Source organism: Meriones unguiculatus, chromosome 1, assembly GCF_030254825.1.
Source record: "Meriones unguiculatus strain TT.TT164.6M chromosome 1, Bangor_MerUng_6.1, whole genome shotgun sequence".
NCBI classification, from domain to species: Eukaryota; Metazoa; Chordata; class Mammalia; order Rodentia; family Muridae; genus Meriones; species Meriones unguiculatus.
In genome coordinates, this window is record NC_083349.1 from 107,467,404 (window position 1) to 107,489,790 (window position 22,387).

At 40.7% G+C, this 22,387-nt stretch overlaps 1 protein-coding gene across 1 annotated transcript in view; it reads right to left on the reverse strand.

Annotated features, from left to right (window-relative positions):
* Ppp1cb (protein phosphatase 1 catalytic subunit beta) overlaps window positions 1–19,405 on the reverse strand; it is a 30,190-nt gene extending 10,785 nt beyond the window's left edge. Inside the window, exons 1-3 of the mRNA XM_021647166.2 lie at window positions 18,951–19,405; window positions 3,225–3,356; window positions 556–786 (exon numbers count right to left, since the gene is read on the reverse strand). Of these exons, the coding sequence (XP_021502841.1) occupies window positions 556–786; window positions 3,225–3,356; window positions 18,951–19,002 (415 nt within the window). The 5' untranslated portion in view covers window positions 19,003–19,405. The remainder of the gene's footprint in view (window positions 1–555; window positions 787–3,224; window positions 3,357–18,950) is intronic.
* Window positions 19,406–22,387: the final 2,982 nt, after the last annotated feature.

Consider the following 22,387-nt stretch of genomic DNA (forward strand, 5'->3'; position numbering starts at 1 on the left):
AAGGCTATACAGAGAATGGGATCCCCTGAAACAGTACTTAAAGACAGTTTTGAGTCTCCTGATTTAGGTGCTAGAAACCAAACCCAAGTCCTCTGGAAAAGCAGTGGCTCCTACATGCTGAGCCATTTCTCTAGTGTCCATCTGTTAGGTACAAAAAAAGAACCAGCTGCAAGCTGTCCTTTAATCTCCAAATGTATGCCATGATACCACGCATGCAGTGAGCCTGCCACACACACGAATTAATGAATGAATAAAAGAATAAATGTAAAAAGCAAACTACCAAACAGCAGAAAAATAAACCACTGTGTAGTGACCTGTGTTTGCTGCACTTGGATAGCTTACTAGGTAAACTAGTAAGAGGACCTCCTTCAGAAAACTAAGCTGCAGCCAATCTGAAACATGACCAAGAAAAGAAGACTCCCCCCCAAAAAAAAGAAATCAATCTGACATCTTTCCGAGCCTTTGTCTGAGGCCATATTAAAAAGAAAACCCACAGCTCCTATAAATGAAGAAAACTCAACTGTAAAAGCGCATGGACGATAACAACCCACTTACACTCATCATAGAATCCATAAATGCGATTGATGCTAGCACACTCATGGTTCCCTCTTAGAAGGAAGAAGTTCTCCGGGTATTTGATTTTGTAAGCCAATAGCAGACAGATGGTTTCCAAAGACTGTTTTCCTCTATCCACATAATCTCCTAAGAAAAGATAGTTGGCTTCTGGTGGAAAACCACCATATTCGAATAGTCTCAGTAAATCTGTATACTGTCCATGAATATCGCCTAAAACCAAAAGAAGTCAGGTTAGAAAAAGTTATTAATTTTTATGCAGCTTCTATGATTCAAAACCCAAAGATTTAGCAAGGCTGTGACGGAATCCCTACCCTATAGAAACTGAGATGATAAACAATATTGTTGTACATCACAAAAATTTCAGGCAATTTCCTACAAAATAATAGACAATTTGTGGATACTCTTATTAGCTGATAGCTGAACTTAAATCATATTATTATACCAAATATGAACTAAAATACATATAGATAATGTCTATCACCTTCAAGTTGTTGCCATATTAAATAGTATCTGAAGGAGTACTTGCATGAAATACAATCACTGCCCTAAAATGGTTTGACTTAAAAGAAGTCACAGTGTTCACGACCATGTTCAGCATTAGTGTTTTAAATGTATTTTGGGGCTTATGATATTTTTCACCTTAATGTTTACTAAGATGTAACACCTTAAACCCAGGAGGCCCTGTACTTTAGTAAGTTTTAGATCATCTATAAACTAAATTTCTTTATTTATAATTTTAAGAGACTGAACATTTCAAGTTTCAAACTGCTTTTGCCTTAAGGGTGATCCTCTAAGCAGACTAATCACCATTTACTTTGCTACAATTTATCTGCTGAGTACTGTACAAAGCCACACATGACCTAATAAACCCCACAGAGAACAAGGTGACAAAGAACTTAGAAAGTACACCAAGTCTGTAGTACCCTGAATCGAACCATTATGATTCTGTAACAGCCCCTAACACGAGGAGGCCCTACACACTGGAGTAAGTAGGCCAGCAATTCGCAGCCTGGACACCAGGGAGCCCTGCACATGCAGTTCCTGTGCAGGAACCAGCTACCCACTTCTCACAACTCAACCTACATGACCAACCCTACTGCACTGCTCCTGTGACTTTCACCCAAATCCTGTCACTACTTAGGAGCCCTTGCCCAGACCTGCTTCTCTGAGACAATCCTAGAAGCCTGATCCTTGAGGCCCTTTGGGCTTTGGAGCCTGGGAGATACACCTAGCCCCTGCTACCCTGCAGCCCCAGGGGAACATCATAGAACTCTTGAGTGTTGATGGCCAGTGTCCTTCCCCACCTTGTTCCCAACAACAGAAAAACAACCCCAGACAGGAATGAGGTTCTCCTCCAGGCCAAGTGTATGTGTGTGTGTGTGTGTGCCTGCATGCATGGGTACCAGGGCCTGCCCCAGACAGAAGGATACTGAGCTCAGCATCCTTGGGTGGGAGGGGTAGCAGCCTAAGAAAGGACAGTCAACACCCCATTAGCAAATAAACATTCCCGAGTAGTAAAAAAAAAAAAAAAAAAACATCAAACATCTTCAAGTTACATGGCAGATTACGTAAAAACAAGTAAGACCAATTTTTGCCACATGCATTTTGCATATGGCAAACTACCGTTTGAGCAAAAGCTGTCAAAGTACATAGAAGTATTTTAACAAGCGCTGTAAGCACTACAAAGAATATCTGCACTACCAAATGAAAAGCCACTTGGGAGATGCTGAGACCACTTCCTTATGTGAACTACAGAAAAGCAATACTTTCTTTTCTTTTTTTTGGTTTTTCGAGACAGGGTTTTTCTGTGTAGCCTTGACTATCCTGGACTCTGTAGACCAGGCTGGCCTCGAATTCACAAAGATCCGCCTGTCTCTGCCTCCCAGAGTGCTGGGATTATAGGCGTGTGCCACCACACCCAACAAAAAGTGTTACTTTCTATACAATGCTTTTTCTTGTTATAACTTGATCATTCAATTTAAAGTTTTAGGTTTCTGTCTTGCATAAAAACCACTATAGCTCATAAAAGAACAAACACTAATTATAAAGTAGTATCTTGAAAATCACTAAAAGCTAGAAAACCATGGACACTGCCCCACAGACATAAGAGTCTATCACTATTTTTCTTTTTTGTTTTGTTTTCTGAGGTAAGCTTTCTCTGCGTAGCCCTGGCTATCCTGGAACTCAGAGATCTTCCTGCCTCTGACTTCCAAGTGCTGGAATTAAAGGCACCACCACAGCCTGGCCTTACAACTTTTTTTTAAGCAGTGTTCTAGAATGGCAATTTCCACATCCTTAAAAGCACTAAATATCTTTGTCATTTTTTATTTGTAATCTGATGAGTGAGGGACATGTTTTAAACTGCATTCCACTGATTTCAGCATCCCCTAAGATCTGCCCATTTTTCTTAACATATTGTTCTCTTTATTTCTGGGAACACTTTATCCATTACAGACAGCAACCTTTGACCTTCTGTAATGTAGCAAATATTTCTGTTGCTTCTAACCTGTCATTAGTATGAATTCAACCCTTAATAAAACCTATTATTTAATTCAAATTTAGAAGTTTTCTCTAAATCACCATCAATATAAATATTAGAAGAAAATGTGCTCTAGAAAACTTGTTTCTAACTTTACCCATTTACATACCACAAATCTTCAGTGGTGCTTCCAATTCCAAAAGAATAGGCTGGCTGAGAAAGATTTCACGAGACTTGATACACAACCCTCGGACTTCTGCTTCAGTCATCTGCACAATCTTTCCAGGACGACATCCTCGTACTGATGAAACAATGAGGAAACTGATCAGTTTTTCAAAATTATCCACAATATAAAAAGGCTTTAAAACAGTTACAGTCATATTTTCAAGACCAGAAACTTTATACATGGACTGAGTTACATGGCTAACAGTGAGTTTATTTTATGAAGTGTGGCACTAATTTCCATTGTTGCTGGTTTCTGCGGATACTCCTCAAATCTGCATAATTAAATGTAGTCTTCTGTGTTTTCCAGAAGACCTGAACGAGCTAGTAGCCCAATATACTTAACCGATTTCAAGACTAGCCTACTCCAGCAAATCAAGCCCTGCACTGGTCTGGAAACAGAGCAGTATCACTAAGAGGCAGTGGCCATGAAGAAAGGGGAATGAAAGCCGGCTGTGATGGCACACGCCTGTGATCAGCGCTCAGGGAGGAAGAGGTAGGTAGATTCAAGGCCAGCCTGGCCTACAAAGTGAATCCAGGACAGCCAAGGCTACACAGAGAAACCCTGCCTTGGAAAACCAAAAACCAAACCAAAAACAAAAACAGAAAGGGTGATTAAGTGACTGAGCTTTAAATAGTTCCACCAAGTAGAGGTAGCACCAAGGCTTACTAACCACACTTCTAGTTGCTGATTAAAAGAAACACTAAAACATGCCATATTATTATACACCCCCCATACTTCTCCTTTATAAATTAAACCCTTCTTTCCTTCCTTCAACTGCTATAATTCCTTTGTCAGATTTAAACGGGCTTAAAAAGGCTGGGCAGTGGTGGTACACGCTTTTAATCTCAGCATTTAGGAGACAGAAGCAGATGGATTACTGAGTTTTAGGATAGCCTGGTCTACAGATCAAGTTTCAAAGGTACAGAGAAACCCTGTCTTGTTCTAAAGGGCAGGCTCTCATACAGTTAAAAATGTATATTCTGGGGGCTGCAGAGATGGCTCAGTGGTAAAGAGCACTGTCTACTCTTCCAAAGGACCCTGGTTCAATTCTCAGCACCCACATGGCAGCTCACAACTGTCTGTAACCCCAATTCTAAGGGATCTGACACCTTCACACTAATGCACATAAAATCATTTTTAAAAATGTATATTCTGTGACCATATTAACACCAAAATGCAAGAGGTAAGATGATACAATGTTATACAAACATTCTTTGAAAAATATGCCAGCTAATAAGACTATCTTAAAAACAAAAGGACCTAATTTAAATCCCCAGAACCCATGCTAAAAATCAGCGTGAGGTAATCCCAGCACTGGGGAGGCAGAAGCAGGCAGGAAAGGAGCTCCCTGGCCAACAAGCCTAACTTACTTAGAAAAACCCAAGAATGGCCCACACCTGTAACCTGAGCACTGAGGTTTGTATAAGAAAAGCAGTTTTGCTGATTGTTTCTTTGAATTGCAAAGGTGAATAATTCTGGACCAGTAGAGGCTGTCTCAAAAGAAAAAAAAAAAATAAAGTGGAGGGTAACTTAAGGGATGATATCAGAGGCTGTCTTCTGTCCTCCACACATGCATGCACATACCCTGGATCAGATGTGTTTGAGCAAGGACAGACACACACATGCATGCACACACAGCTACGCTACCCTTGAAATTCAAAGTAACATTCTGGAAACTTTGCTTCAATATAGCAACAATATGGCACTGGTTTGTTGTTTGCGTAAGACAAGATCTCAAGCAGTCCAGGATGACTCTGAACTCACTCTGTGCAGGAGATGGCCTTGAACGTTGATCCTCTTGCTTCTGCCTCCCAGCAGCTCGGCTAACAAGCATCCATCACCACACCTGGTTTTGACATTAGGGATTTGTTTGCTAGTACTTTATTTTTCTTACTGTCTCACTGTGTAGCTCTGGCTGACCTTGAATTCACAGATACCCACTTGCCTCCGTCTCCCAAGTACTGGAATTAAAGGTATGCACCATCATGCTTGGTTGGGCATTAGTTTTAAATTGGGAAGCTTTCAATTTTAAGGGGGAAAGTATTTGCCTTGAAAGATTAATGGTCTCTGGCTGAATAAATGCAGAGATAAAAATGATTGCTTAGAAATCATCAATTCAGCTGATGATTTCAAAACATCAATACACAGTGATACAAGCCCACTGTGTATCAGTTGTTAAAGACAGCAGCAATGCAGTCACAAAAACATTTAAAGTTGGCACAAAGACGTATGCTTGAGGTGAAAGGATCCTAAATTCAAAGTTACCCTAAACAACATGAGTTGTGACATTACAGGACTCTCATGTTGCTGCCTATTTAAAACTTGATGGACCTTTTTCCATCTCTTAATGGTGTTTCAATGAAACCTCTTTAATGAACATAAATTTTAAAATAATTTCAACTACGTTAATCTTGTCTTTCACTTGTGACAGCTTTTTGCATCTTACCACAGATTCAGTAGCCTTTCTAAGAACATTTCTTTACAGTGTTCTTACTTTTTTTTTTATGTTTGGTCACAGCTCATTAGTTTTATAATACATGTTAAATTAGATTGGTATATTTCTTAAAAGTCAAAGCTTGTTTTTTAAATATTATTTTACATGTATAGGTATACATACATATAGGTATACATATAGGTCTAGGCTTGCACGTATGTCTGTGCACCACATGTATGTAGTGCTGGTAGAAGATACAAGAGGATATTAGAAGTTAAGTTACAAACAGTTGTGAGTCATCAACTGTGGGAAGAGCAGCCATCTTGCTGGAAGAGCTACAAGAGCTCTTAATTGCTGAGCCATCTCTCCAGCCCAGAGTTCATTTTTATCTAGGCGCAAAGACAACTAATTTAGTAGCACTTGTTACAGATGATCCTTTCCCTGGCTAAACAGCAGTGACAGCTTTGTAAAAACAAAACAAAAAATACCCCATACTCTTACTACTGTGTGTCTTTTTTTTTTTTTTTAAACATCATCACACTATCATAGTTTTTGTAAAGTCCCAGTGAATGGGATTATAAATATTTTAACTCTGATCTTTAGCATTCGGGGAGTAACCTGGGTATCTGTGTTTTCCAAAATTTTTAAATTGGCTTGTGTCTGTGCTCGACCCCATATTTGTGTGGCTTATGGGGTTTTTGAGAAATGAGGAGTCTGGCAGAACTGATGTCTTAATTTTAAGTCTTCCCAAACCACACCTTTCCTCTCCTTTTACTTGCCATTTATTCTTTTATTTCACACACACCTTTACTTGCGGGCCACCCTGCTAGCTCTGGTCATTTCCTTAGCAATAGCCATCTTCCCCTTGCAGTATTTATTGTGGCAGCCTTGTGTCTTTTTAATTCCACTGACTGAGGACTAGGTTTCATTTTCCCACTCTCTAGATCTCTAAGAATGCTTGTGATAATCTGGCAAATAATGTAGCTGCTTTTTGCCCTTGTCCTAAACATCCGCCTGAGGTTAGTTGAAGCATTTTGGATTCATGTCATTGGCAAAGGAGACTTCAAAGACAGCCTAGTATGGACTGTGTTACATACACAGTTATTAATGACCAGCTTACAGAGAGCTACAATGGAAAGGAGCAACCTGAACAAAGAGAAATACAAAATGCACAGTTTGAGGAGAAAAGGAACACTAGAAAATCTAATATTGGAGCCAAGTCTTGTACTTAAGATGAGATTGTTTAAGAAAAGCCTGGAGGGGCATAGGAGAAGAGAGAGGGAAGGTGGGATGGGGGGTGGGGAAGCTATAGTTGGGATACAAAGTGAATAAACTGTAATTAATAAAAATTAAAAAAAAAAAACTTAAAAGAAAAGCCTGACGCTAAATGGAACAAAGGGAGTGGTGACCTCAGGGCAAGGCCTCACCCAACTAACCATGCCACCTGTGAAAGGAACAAGCCTGAGATTTCCTCAGCCTAGAAACCATCAACAAGTCAAATCTTATGCAAATACAAGTCATGGAGAGGACCAGGCAGGCAGTTTCAGCCACATGATTTTCATTTTAGTCAAGAAGCCTATGAGGAAGGGGTTATAGAATCTTTTTTCCTCAGTGGTTAATGATACCACTGAAGCCAGGCATGTAGCAGGGCAGTCCCAGCATGCAGGCCCAGCGAGGCCACTGCATGAAGGTGTGAAGGTGAAGCCCGGAAGGATGTTGGAGATGCCAAAGTCTCAGGATACCTGCCAAGTAGAGTTGCTATCAAATTGTGGAACTAGCCCAAGAGAGATAAGTGTGTTGCAGTCAACAAAACTAAAAGGAATTAGAGATCTGAGGAGTGCTCTGACATCAGACACAGATACAGATTTTGGAATCTGTCCTCTAGGTTTCAGTCTTGCTTTGGTCCAATATTTCATCACCTTTCGGAATGGTAATATATAGTTTGTGTCACTGTATGTTGGAAGTATGTAATTTGCCTTGTTACAAGATTGTCTTGAGTCTCAAAAGAGACTTTTAAAATGCAGAGACTGTGAGAGATTACAGGAAATTTTGAAGTTGACTAAGTGCATTATGATATAGCTACAAACCTACTGCAATGTGATACTTTGAATGAGAATCACTCCCATTGGCTCATGTATTTGTATGCTTAGTCTCCAGTTGATGAACTATTTGGGAAGGATTAGGTGGTTCCTTGATGGAGTAGCTATGTCACAGGGGTGGGCTTTGGGGTTCCAAAAGCTCAAGCCAGGCCCAGTCTTGAGTCCTTCCCTCTTTCCTTTCTTCTCTCCCTCCTATCCCACCTCCCTTTTTCTGCCTTCTGCCTGTGGACCAGGATGGAAAGCTCCAGTTCCAGCACCATGCCTGTCTGCTTCCCAATGTAATAATAAACTTACCCTCTGAAACTGTAAGCAAGCTCCCAATTAAATACTTTCTCTTATAAGAGTTGCTTTGGTCATAATGCCTCTTCACAGCAACACAAGAGTGCCTTAAGGCAGAAACCTTGTTTATTTGTTCTTCCTTGCTGAATTGGCCAGAACTTCCAGAAGAGAAGCGATGATGTTTTTGCCCATCAGGTATCGGAGGCAATGGCATCTAGCAACCCACATCAAGTCTGAGAACTTTATCTTTATGTCCCTTATCTTGAAGGCTTGTTTCTACTTTACTAAGAATTTGTGCCAGGAAGCTAGTAAACTTTACCAAATACTTTTTAATCAAATAACCACTAACTTTGCCCTTTTACATTGTTAATATGATTTATCTTAAGTGTTGCTCTGAGTAGTAGAAATAAATTTGGACTCCTAAAACAAGCCCATCATTTCTGACATCCTATCTTTATTATGCATGACCAGATTCAACATGCAAATATTTGGCTGAGTTTTAAAGATGATGATTATTAACACACATTAATGGGTTTCACAGTGACACATATTTGCTCAAGATTTTTAGGACCATACTCATATACTGATTAGCTTCTTGTTTCTTTTACATTCATTATGGTTCCTGACAAAGTCAAGTGAGATTTTATCACTCTGTTATTTGTTTACAGCCGGACCTAACTATTTTTTATTTCCTTGTCTGTCTCCCTTTCTTTTTGCATTTCTTGGAGGAGTGGGGTCAACTCATTTTATTCTCACCTGCATTAGTTTTCTTCCACTTACTATTTGTTTTTGAGACAAGGTCTTATGTAACTCAGGTTGGCCTTACACTTACTATGTAGTCAAGGATAATCTCGACTCCATCTTCTGGCTTCAACATTTCAGGTTTTTGTAAGAACAAGTGCTCTTCACCACTCTCCAACATCCTCCCCACCCCAATACTTTTTTAAATAGGCCTGTGTCACCATGCCAGCAACCCTTACTTTTCCCCCCTATTTTTAAATTGTATGTGTATGAATATTTTGCTTGTATATGTATCACATTGGTGAAATGCCTCCTACAAAAGCAAGAAGGGTATTAAGACTGGAGTCTCAGGTGTTTGCATGCTGCTGTGTGGGTGCTGGGACTTGCAGCCCTGATATGAACCCCTGAGCCTGCTTTCCAGCCACTCCACTAACCAATTTTCTCAGCTCTAACTTGTCTTTCTTTCTGCCTTTCCTGGTGAAGAATATTCTTATTAGATCTGGAATTCAAGGTGAGCATTTGTTCCTTCTGCTGTTTAAGAAAGCCATTCTGCTTGACCATTAGTAGCTTAGGTAACAGGTCAGACATTATCTTTTTTGTTGTTACCTGGAAGGCATGACTGGTAGCTCTGGTAGCATTCCTGATTTGTTTTGTTTCGTGTGTGTCATGGTCACACTATGTAGCCCTGGCTGGTCTTGAACTCAGAAATTTTCAAGTGGCTCAACTGTCAGCCAAGTGAGGTAAGCCATTTTACATTTTACCAATGGTAGGTCAATTACGTTTAATTGGAATTCTCTTTCTCTCTCACTCTAACACAGGGTTTCTTTGTTTTCGCCCTCGCTGTCCTGGAACTCACTCTGTAGACTAGGCTGACCTCGAACTCACAGACCTGTGATTGGAATAAAAAATATCTTGAGACAGTAATTTATCAGCCCAATAAAAGACATTAGGGACAACAAATATCAACAATTAAAAAGAGGTGATTCTGAGCTGTCTTTCTTACGCATGGTTGGCAGTTGTTACTAACACTTTAAGCTGTTTGAGAAGCTGGTGTTCAAACAGAGACTGCAAAGTTAGTTTCTAGGAAGCCAGTGTGGAACTACAGGCAAGAATGTTTTCAAAGAAGCTAAGAAAAACCAACTCCGAATAACCTATAGCAGAACCTGCTAAAAGTTACACCTGATGGTGGTAAAATACACACAAAACAGGGAGGGGGGAAAAAAACCTTAGTTGGACTATTTTATAAAGCTTGTGAAAATGTAAAGTGTCTTTAAAGTCTATGATACAGTAATTCTGTAGAAAAATATCTTAATCTATCATGCTATGAAACCAGTAGTATCAGTAACCAACTTCATTTGCTCTCATGAAGTTAACCATTGTTACTTTTGTGATTATATCAATAATACATTGTAACTGCAATTTTGTTTAACTTAGTAAAATTTTTCTGAATGAAATTATTTAAATTTTGAAATTATATGTATACATTTGTCTGTGTGTAGGTATGAGCATATGAGTACAGGTACTACAGAGACCAGAGCACACCATCCCTTGGCATTGGAGTTACAGGAAGTTAAGTACTGGGACCAAATATAGATCTTCTGCAAGAGCAGCACATGCTCATAACCGCTAATCTCTTCAACCCATGAAAATTATTCTTAAATCATTATTACTGAGAACAGAATAGTTTTAGATAGGGTCCTGATACATAATCTATGCTCACTTCGAAGTCAAGGTCCCCCTGCCTCAGACTAGTGCTGGAGATGTATGTGTGACCTCACTACCCAGCACTTAATGCTACTTAGTAAGTCCAACTTAAAGTCCTAAGAACTCCCCCACCACACAGTTGGCAAACAGTGTAAGTCACTTTGACAATAGTATATTCATCTCTATGCAATCAAAAGTTAAAATAAGCGAGATCTTTATTCTCAAAAATCTACAGCAAATTATTTCCCAGTTCCAGATATAGCCTCCTTCAGACCTTAAGTGCAAAATCAATTTCCACATCAAAATCTATTTATGTATAGCTAAGCAGCTTTCACCTAGCTCTATATTTGGAAATAATCAAAATGTAACATAACATGTTAAAAGAAAAATATTAAAAAAAAACTGTATAAATGTACTAACAAATATGCTCAATTAAAATCATGTGCTTATAGACCATTGTTAACATCTGGCAGCTCGTAACTGTGTGAAAGGACATCTTCCAAGAGTAAATACAAAAACTCTCACTGAAGATCAGCATTAACAGTGGAATACAATCAAATCTGATGATCAACAATGAAAACACTGTTATTCTCTCGAAAAGAATTCCATTCCAGTGATTTTAAGAACACCACCAACTGTACTCAATCATTTTATTACAAATTTTTATGTGTGAAAATTTTCTAATATAGGTTTGTCTTTTGAACCAAGAAGAATTTGTGTGTCTTCATGTATCTTGTATACACACTTAAGTTTATCTTTCACTATCATCTGTACTTTCTTCAAGTTACTCTTATGACTCCTTTCTCTAAAACATAAAGGACAGCAAGAAAACAAAAAGAACCAATTCTATACCTTTACATGTGTGCCTCACAAAATCTTAGGAATCTTTTCCAACCAACAATATTTTCACTTTCATTTATGGCATCCCTCCCCTTATCATCCCATCACTAACTAATGCCAGCTAATCTTGATTTCCTAAATTCTATAGGCAATTCCTCCATATTGAGCACAAAAAACCTGTCTTAGCAACACAAACAAAAGTAAAACTTTTGTAGTGTTTTCCATGAATTCTCAAAGGGCTCTGTGCTACACTGTAAGCATCCCCACACTGGCAAACAGACAGCTGATACAGTGCAGAGAGGGAAGGATGCTGACAGACAGGCTGGGATGGAATGGCTCAGGAATAAAGAAGCACCCAGTTCAAAGCAGGAACTCCTATTATGCTGACATCTGCATTGAGGGGGCAAAAGCAATGTGCTCAGAACTGTTAACACTTTGACACACACCTCATCAGGTTTCAAACTGCTAGGAAATTCTGTGTGTTCACTGCAATGTAATCAGTAAAATACTGAGATAAAAGCAGTAAGAATGATCAATTAAGCCCAGTTCCTGAAAGTATAACTTTAATCATCTATATGAGAAAATGCAAACTATTCAATATACTTCTGCTGCATACCACAACATTAGTGACTGTCTCAAAGGAAAACATTCGACTGAAAAACTATTGCTAGCAGAATTACTTAATTAACAAATACTCTCAAAAACAAAACATGTAATTTCAAAGAAAATGATACTTGTAGCCAGTGATGAAATTCAAGATTTCAGTGTAAAAATTTAAACACTGGCAATCTTCTATTTCTTCTAATACCTTATCAGAGTCTTAAAGTGCCTGATGATCAAAACTCCATGGTTAATAAATACAATTCTTCTATCTATTGACATTTGGATGAATTTAGACCTATATAATTCAGCTGCACCATTTTCCAAATGACCAATGTCTATCACCAAGTCATGCATAAACTCCTGCATACATTTAAAGTATAAGATAGATCTAGAATGTAGAAAAAAAATAATCTCATAGTCTGTATTACATATTTTTTAAAAAGTCCCCTGCTGATTCCTGGTATCAGAAAAATTCACAATTATCTAAAAAGGTATTTATTCATCTATTTATTTATTTGATATAGTACTTCACTATGTAGCCCTGGCTGGCCTTGAATTCACTGTGGAGACCAGGGTGGACTGGAACTCACAGAGATGTGCCTCCGCCTTCCCAGTGTTGAGTATTACAGATGTACACCACACCCAGCAAAGACACCATTTCCTAATTTTGTAAAACTACAGATACAGGCAAAGATACTTGTTCCCAAGACTGATTACCTGAGTTGGCACCCTAGATCCAACATAGTAGAAGCAAAGAACCAGCTCCTAAAAGTTGTCCTCTGACCTTCACAAACACGTAAGCGCACACTCCTGTACTCCCAGCACTCGGGAGGCAGAGGCAGGCGGATCTTTGTGAATTCAAGGCCAGACTGGTCTACAAAGACAGGCTACACAGAGAAACCCTGTTTCAAAAAACAAAACAAACAAACAACAACAACAACAAAAACCCACAAATTTTATTCATATATTTCAGCCAAAGCCATGGAATTAAAATAGACTGAACCTGAAAACCAGTAGGCAGAGGCAGAGGCAGAGGCAGACGCAGGCAGATCCCTCTGAGTTCCAGACAAGCCACACAGACTGTTTCAAGCCACTTAGGGCTACAAAATGAGACTGTGTCAAAAACAAGCAAACAAAACACAAATAACCAACCAGAATGAAACAAAGAGGGTTAAAATTTTAGCTGTCTTCTGTGCAAAGACTTTAGGTTTACATAAACAAATAACATTCTTTTCAATAATTTATAAAGTTATTTTTCATAAATAATCATTAGTATAAATGATTATTTAGTATAAAAACACAATGACTACTGTTTCAAACAAATTAAGCATAAAAGTTCTTATGTTTTGTAGCTATTCTCATGGCAGCTTCTGTTAGTCTGAGATATTTTAATGCTCTTGTAATAGAACTCCTTTATGGTGAAATAAGCTGGGCCCAAACCTCTGTGACACCAAAAGCATGCTCCTTTTAGGTTATGCCCATAACTTGTCCTTCCTTACACAGGGCAAGGAAATTTGGGGAGACTCTATCTAGCCAGTGATTCGGGGAGGTTGGGAATAGTTTTAAAGTCACTGTGCCACACAGTGTATAGCTAGAAGAAAGCACAACAACCTATGCCTCTTTTCCTGCTGCACAAGTGGACTTGGCTAATGCTGTTTCAAAGTCTTTTCACTTTGAAATGGGTTTCTCCATTTTTGATCTTGTACTTCCAGTAGTAGAATAAAGACTGTCTCAGTTTTTCCATCTTACTAATCAAATGGAGATTCTACTATAAGATATGCTTCAGAGAACAGCTGTAAAAAAAAAATCACACTTTACCTACTAACTTTGGAAGTATGCCAACTCAGTTTTCAGAATAAAGTGATACTTGTTCCTTTTCCTATTTAAGAAAGCCATTCCGCTTGACCATTATTAGTTTAGGTAACAGAAAGATTAGGATTACTTGACTTTTCTTTCCTACCTTCATGGATCCTTTTTTTTTTTTTTTCCTAAAAAAAATAAGCCCTGCAATGGTTATTTACAGTTACGAGAAGTGGTCACCAGAGGTTATAAATCTGTACCAGAACAAAACTAAATCCCAGAAAACTCAAGACCCCACCCATACATACCCCAAACATAAACCATTTCTTGCCTACTGACACTGAAATTAATTCTGAAACTTTTGTTTCAGAAATACTCAATGGGAGTTTAACCATATAAAAATACCTTGGCATTTCTATTTACTGGCATAAGTTTGCCATCATGGCCACTGAGAATGAGCAGTTTGTTAATTGATAAATATAAATACGGTGCATGGCATACACCTAGCTACTTGAAAGACTAAGTCAGAAGATTCAAAGTTCAAGGCCTGCTTGGGATACGGGGCAAGCTCAAGGCAAAATGGCTACTATCTTAGCAAAACTCTGTTAAACTAAAAATTAATAGGGCTGGAGAAGTATTTCTTTGGTAGAGCATGCATGCTGAAGGTCCCTAGCACTTAAAGTGTGGGGAGATGGTAGGGAGTTAACAAAAGAAAAACCTTACTAGATGTACTTACTGTTTTCTTCACAGGTAGTAATTCAAATACATTTCTAAATCTCAATGAATTCTTATCTTGAATTTGGAAATTCCATAGAAAACTTCCAGGTCTAGATTTAAGTAGCAAAATATCTCTGGGTTTTTCTCAAATCAGTTTCCTTTACTTGCTGGAACTAATTAACAAGGGCTGGGTGGGCAGGCAATGGGGAGCTAATTAATAAGGGTGCAGCTATAGCTTGAAAAAAAAATGTCACTATGCTCAACTCACCTCTCATCCAGAATAGTCAAGAGAAGGACAGCCTATCTCCAAATAGTCTCCTCTACTTTCCAGCTCCTATTTCTAATGGGTCCTACCTCATGTCACATACAGTATGACGATGATCCCTGGGGATGAAGAGGTGGCCACAGCTAGCACTTATTTCAACCTGTCTTTTAAACTGCTGGGCCTGAATTTTAAGCAATCTAACCAGCAAATAAGCTTTTCACAATTACCAATTGACAAATCCATTCCTAGCAATACAATCTAGGGAACTAAAAGCCTAAGTCCATGCAAAAACCCGAGAGCAGAATTGTCCACAGTAGTCAAAAGCAAAAACACTCAAATAGCCATCAGCCAATGAGTATTTTTGAAAATTGGTACATAGATACAGAATAATGTAATATTAATTCAGCCACAAAAGGAATGAAGTACTAAAACATGTTACACCACAGATGAAACCTAAAAAACATTAAAAGGGGCCTAAGAGTCACAGAGCTTTTACAAGAAGTATCTCTGTGAGTTTGGGGACAGCCAAGGCTACAGTGACACTTTGTGGAAGGAAGGAAGGGAGGGAGGGAGGGAGGGAGGGAAACTAGTCACACAGAAGACCATACTATGTACACATAAAATGTGCATACACAGGGTAATCCACAACGACAGAAGGCAGATCTCTACAGCCCAGACTTTGGAGAAACAGATAAAGGACAAACAGGGGTGTGTGTGACAGAGAGAGAGAGAGAGAGAGAGAGAACATTCTAAAGCTGACTGTGGTGATAGCTGAAAATGCTGTGGACACACTAAAAATCACTGACTAACACTGCAGCAATAGGCAAACCATGTGGCATGTGAATTGCATCTAATAAAGTTGCCTTTAAAAGGTAAGGTTTGGGCTGAAACCATGGCTCAGCAGTTAAGAGCACTGCTGCTCTCACAAAAGACCTCGGTTCGATTCTCAGCACCCACAAGGTGGCTCACAGCCATCACTAATTCCAGTTCTAGGGGATCTTCCAGCTCAAAGGGCATCATTTCAGGGTTCTACTTACTTGGTCCTTTGACTTCTTCCAAAATAAACTCAGCATTTGTAATATGACCTCAGGCCCCCAGTTGACTCTCATTTCCCCCTCAAATACCTACAGAACAACTACACTAAGCAAAAAACTTTTACTGGGCTTTCTAGCTTACCCACAGAAACTAATCTTAACTCAAATAATCACTTATGAAGAGTCATAAAAATACTGTAGTAGGGTTACTACAGGTGATAAAAAAGTAAAGTTATTTTTCAGTTTTCAGTATAACTTAAACCAAGAAAATAATACTGGAGAAGCACACAGTCCAAACAATGCACCAGTATTTTTATTTAAATGTCCTAAAGAATCTGTGCAATCATAATATCAAAGTAACTCAAAAAATGTACTCACTAAAAGTCCATGTGCCTAACTGGTAATCAGATTTTTAAAGGAATGCACTGTAACATAAACACTTTAAAATGGGACTAGTGCCTGGTCACTTTTATTTTACCCTTAATGCAAAAACACTTTTATGAAAGCAAGGCTTTTTTGTTGTGCTGTGTTTTGCTGGCCTAGAATTTAAGAGAGATCTGCCTGCCTCTGCTTTCTGAGTGCTGGGATTAAAGACATGTACCAGCCACATCTTTTGTCCAGCCAAAGCAAACCTTAACTGACAGACAACACTGCATATTCTTAGGTACAAGAGTGTTTTTATGCACTGTGTATGCACACTGTGGAATGACTGAACACACTGAGCTCACAAACTTTTTTCTCACAAGGCTATTATATTTGTGCTTAGAGCACAGAACATACATTCTATTCATGTTTTTCAATACAATCACCACTAAGTGTAGCAGCTTGCTATGACAGAGGTGTTTGTAAATGTATTCTAACTATAATTATGTACTTTTACTGGTCTTTTTTTGTTTTGTTTTTTGTTTTTTCAAGACAGGGTTTCTCTGTGTAGCCTTGGCTGAACTTACTTTTTGTCCAGGCTGGTCTTGAACTCACAGAGATCTGCCTGCCTACAGGCATTCTACACCACACCAGGGCTTTATGGTCCAATTTTAATATTCTCTTTCATTTAGGTCCCACACAAAACATATAACCACAGTTATTCTGCTATGCAACTTTGAAAAACAGTAGCACTTGAATTTGAGTTATATTAGCATGTGACAAACATCACTGCAAACCAAGGTAGACTGCCAAGCAGTGTTGGCACACACCTCTTTAAAAACAAACAAAAACTGAAATTACTCAGTAGTCTTTGACAATTATTTGAACAGATCTAGATCTGGAGAGGAAGGGAGAGACTGGTAATATGTCAGAGTAACAGAGGGATGTCAAGGTAAATAGTTTTCTTCAACTGAATTAAGTAGCAAGAATGTAACAAAACTACTAATAAATATGTTCAACACAGGAAGAGAGGAAGGCTCGAAAACCCTGAAAAGTCACTTGTTCATACCGAGCTCCTTGACTGAGGAGATTGTGTCTTATCTTTGGATCCCTGGTGCCTGGCAGAGCAGTCAGTAAACACTTGCCATACGAGAAAAAGAAAACAATGTATCTTGACAAGAATTCTTACTCAAAAAGGAGGGAGTTGGGAGTGGTGGTGACTGAAGCTAGAAGCAAATATTTAACAGTAACATAGATTTGGCTACTTTCCCACTTTTCTCTACATCTCTCATTTAAGCATCTGTAATCATATAAAGGTACAGTTGATTGGCTTAAGATACATGAGTCTGCTATCAGGTATTTATGAAAAATTAAAAATATGAATAAACTGAGATACAATCAGATTTAAATTTAAATTGCAAAGTACATGGAAACAGCGGTGGACTTAAACTCCCTGCTCTGAAGACGTTAATAAGACATAAAAAATTTAAAATAACCGTATTTCCCTAAGAGAGCCAGCCATGCACTATTAGAATTTTTTTTTCCGAAACCAATTTTTCACAGACCCATCGAGATGTTCCTATCAGTTAAAAGACCACAGAGTAGTGAACACGGCAAGCACCAGGGGGCCTCCCAGGAATAACTTGATACTAAAGGAAAAGGTAAATAAGAGTTCCTGGTAAAACTTCTGCTTCTTTCTCAGTCTGAAGGCTACTGGAGGGCTTTAACATCTGGAGCAAATACAGACATTTTTTTGTTTTCTGGAACAACGTTGCACTCTAGTTGAAGAAAAGTCACCCCTCCTCACACAATCCTCTGGTAAACATAAACACAAACTGCTTCGCTGTAGTAAACAAAAGCAGCATACACGCATTCATTAGGTGTCCGACAAAGAGGACTCTTAATCGTTCAAAAACACAGTTCTCTCTTACTCCCCAAACAACTCGTGACGACGCAAATTTTGGAGTAAAGGGGCTCTTTTGATCAAGACCCGCTTTTAATTTTGAAAGGTATCCCGCAACGGATCAATACATTTAACAACTGGCCTCTCCATCACCTCTCTTTCCTCCTCATGTTCGCACCAACACAAAACTAATCAATAAAAGCATGAGAGCCCGGAACTTCAAATGCTGCGAGGACGACTTGTAAAATACTCTTTAAGTCCAAGAATGGCTTTCCAACAGACGTTTACTAAGTTTGTGCAGAAATTAAACTCGGCTCAAACATGTTAAAAATTTAAGCCCCCAAATCAATCCCTTCATGAATCCGGGCGTTTCGTATTTCTAACGGACATTCCAACCCGATCCAAGATTTTTTTTTTTTACTATATATATATTTTTTGTACGCCAGATAATAAATGGTAAACTAGTCATCCCATCCTCTCCTCAATCAGTTCTAGAGCATGCAGTAAAAAACGCAAACGATCCGAGAGCCTTCCTGGGAAGGTTTTTTGTTTTTCTGTTTTTTTTTTTTTTTAATATATATCCACGTACAAAATTCACTACCGGAACGCCAATCGGAGGCAGGCAAGGGCAGCGCACAAAGAGAGCCGAGAAACACACATTGCACGGACACACAAAGCCCAGCGGCAGGCATCCTCGCCCCTTCGGCAGGGTCAGCGGAGCCCCGCCGCCTCCCGGGAAGGCTGTACCCGCCGATCGGCCCGGGCCTGGGCCCAGCCTCCCCGCCCGCCCGCGCTCGGGCCCCCGGGCTCCCGCACCCGTCCCCGGGCCCGGCTCGAGCGGGAAGGTGCCCCGGGCCGGCGGGGAGGCGAGCGGGCGGCGCACTCACCCTCCAGCAGGCGGGTGATGAGGCTGTCCACGTTCAGCTCCCCGTCCGCCATCTTGTCGGCACCAGACTCTCCTCCCCACAGCGGGAACAAGGGCTCCTCGGCGGCGGCGGCGGCGGCGGCGGCGGCGGCTCCGCGTTCTCACCTCCGAGTCACGCGGCGCTCCGACCCCGGCTCCAACTCCCCCAGGGCGCGGGCCCTCCCCCCACCCCCTCCCCGCCGAGCAGCGAGAGCGCGCGCACACGCCCGACGGCGCCCGCTGCAAATAAATAAATAAAACCGGCGGAGCCCCGAGAGCCGCGCCGCGTCAGACCCCGGCCGACACCGCCTCCTCCGCCTCCTTCCTCCCACTTCTCCTCCTCCTCGGCACCGCCCAGCTCCGCAAAGCTCGCCCGCGCCGCGGACAGCCCCGCCCGCGGCGTCACCCCTCCCCGCCGCCCCGCCGCGGGCAGCCGCGCGCAGGCGCGCCACGTCCCCCGCCCTGCTGCTCCTGCGCCCGGCCCTCGCCTCGGCCGCGGCTGCCGCGCGGGTACCGCTCCCTCCTCCGACACCACTGCGGCGAACGGTCGCGACTGCGCAGGCGCCGGGCGGAGCCAGCCTTGCTGCGCAGAGCGCACGCTGAGCCCGCGTAGGCACGAATGACCTTCCCTTTCCCTGCTCTCTGGGGCCTGGTGCTACCGCAGGGTTAGCGGTTGCGTTCTTCCCGCCCTGCTTTTTTTTTTTTTTTTCCTTCCCCTCCTTTGGCTTCATTCACTGGTTTTGCAAGCAATTCCTCATGATTCCGCGAACCTGAAAACCCATGTTGGAAATCCAGGTGTGTCGGAAACAAAAATAATCAACATTGCACATCGGGGGCTCTTTATGTGTCACCAGTGAGTGTGGCTGATTCGCCAGGTGGCCCTGGATGAAACGAGTCAAAGTGGGTCTCAGTCAGCAATAATAAGATTTTTATATGCTCCCAGTTTCTGCCTCTATAGCCCTTTCATGCACTCTCCGTACACTCTGGATACCACTTTTCTATAGTGCTTTTCTCTTCATTGCTCTATTATATTGCTTAATCCTCTTATCTTGTGGTTATTTAAACATTTCTCTCCTGCACTCTGTTCCTGGAGGATAAAATCACATTTGCTGGGCATGAGGCGCTTGTAATCCCTGCACTTGGGAGATGGAGGCAGAAGATCCAAAAGCCCAAGGTCATCCAGCTCCATAAGGGGGGGGAGTGGGGCTAGCTTGTACTACAGGAGCTCCTGCCTCAAGAAACCAACCAAATACATCACATTGATCCTGCGTCTGCAGCATCCACAAGATTCTGCTTCATACAAGTCACCTTTCCTTCCAACATTTAATATTGTCATCACAGGACAGTAGGTAGAGTAGCCACGGAAAAGATCTAGGCGAAGATTTGAAGAGATCAGGTCAAAGCCTTTACCTGTTCCCAAACTGGTGCTTTTCCAAAGCATAAGGCTTCCCTCGCTCACATCCCACTAATAGCTGGCAATGAGATCGTATAGTCTGAGGGTGCCGTACACAATGTTATCTCATTTAATTCTTACAGCAAGCCCTAGGAAGCAGGCACCACTGTAAGACACCTGGATAAGAGTATTTGAGACACGAAATGGGTTAATCATCTCAAAGCAAACATCAGAGCTGGGATTCAAACCCAGGAATCTAGTGCTAGCATGTGTACTAAATTGCAGGATTCTTTCTCAAACATGCATATGCTTTGTCACAACTTGGAGAGTAGAAACTAAGGTGTGTGTGTGTATGTGTGTGTGTGTGTGTCTTGTTTTGGAAAAACATCATCTCATCAAGTGTTTACACATCCACATGAGTACTAGAATTTCCTTAACCCCACCTTAGTTATTTCTCTATTTTAGAATTAGGAGTATATATTGATAACTAATGTAGACTGCACAGACTCTGAAGTAATCTGTGAAAAGTAGCAGTTTGCTTTGGGTATTTTTAGAGGTAAAGAGATGGCTCGTTTTCACTATGTTTCATTCAAGTAACTTCATTTATGCCCAGCTTTATTCCAGAAGAAAGTATTTAAGTTAACTTAAACAAATGCTTGCAGTTGGGGTAAATTAAAAACAAATACAGGAGTTGGAGAGATGGTTCATAGGTTAGAACAATAGCTGCTTTTGCAGAGGACCTGGCGTTCAACTCCTAGCATCTACATGGCAACTCACAACCATCTGTAATTTCAGTTCTGATGAAAAAAAGAAATAAAAAAACAGAAAGAACATGACTGCTCTTAGGTATGGTGGAGAAGGTTTATTGTAGATAAAAGGGAGAACATAGTTAGAGGCAGAGACATCTGGGAAAGTCCAAAGTGAACATGACCCTGAGTCAAATGAGGGGAAGAGAGAAGGAGCCAGGTTGCAGCAGCCAAGAAGGCAAAAGGTAAAAAAAAAAAAAAAAAAAAAAAAAAAGTCTGGGGCTGGATTACATAGGGAAGGGCAACCCATCCCTTAGGCTGGAAAGTTTAGGGTATGGGGTAGGGTATGGCAGCCACACCCTGTAGCAGGTTAGAACAGGGGTTCGCAGAGAACCTGATGGCCAACTTCTGCTTTGCTAATTTAAATCACTTCAGCCATTTGACCTACCCAGTTCCAGGGCATCTGATGCCCTCTCTGGCCTCTGTGGGCACTGTACATAGATAGTGCACAAACATACATGCAGACAAAACACCCATATGAATAAAAACAGTTTTTTAAAAGTATAGAGGAAAATAGAACAAAACCAAACAGAGAGCCAGGAAGATGGGATTTAATCAGCAGCTTTATTTGCAAAAAGCATGGTGTAAGATCCTATTGATTTGCTGAAGATGGGCTACAAAATTGACCCTGCTTTCCAGAAGCCAAGGAAGGGGTCGATTACAAATGGGGGTAGGTATTGTGATGTCACTTCTCCAAATCTTTTCCATGAGCTTAAGAATTCAGAACACTTGGGAATGCTTAACCAGGGGCCTTACAATTTTCAAAGGGCCCATAAATCCCATGGAAAAGAACTTTAAGTCCTATCCACAGCTGGGGTTCAATATATGCAGAGATGCTTAAAGAATAGGGGGATTGCACAGAGAGAAAATAAACACTGAAAAGTGGGGCACAGTTCAGTCTCAACAGAAGTACAGGCTAGAGGACACAGGAGAGAGGTTCAGGGTTCCCACTTCCATCAGATTTTCCAGTTTCTTGGAACCCTGAGAAAGAATTGGGTCATAGTAAAAAAGTTGGGATTTTTTTTGTGGGGGGGAAAGGGCATATTTTTGGTATTTTTGGTTTTAAGACAGGGTCTCACTGTACAGGCCCTTGCTGGCTTGGGACTCACTGTGTAAGCCAAACTGTCCTCAAATTCATAGAGATCTGCCCCCATTTTCCTCCTTCGTGCTAGTGCTAAGATAGTTTTTTATTACTAGTGGTTCAACAAAACTTTTTTTGTG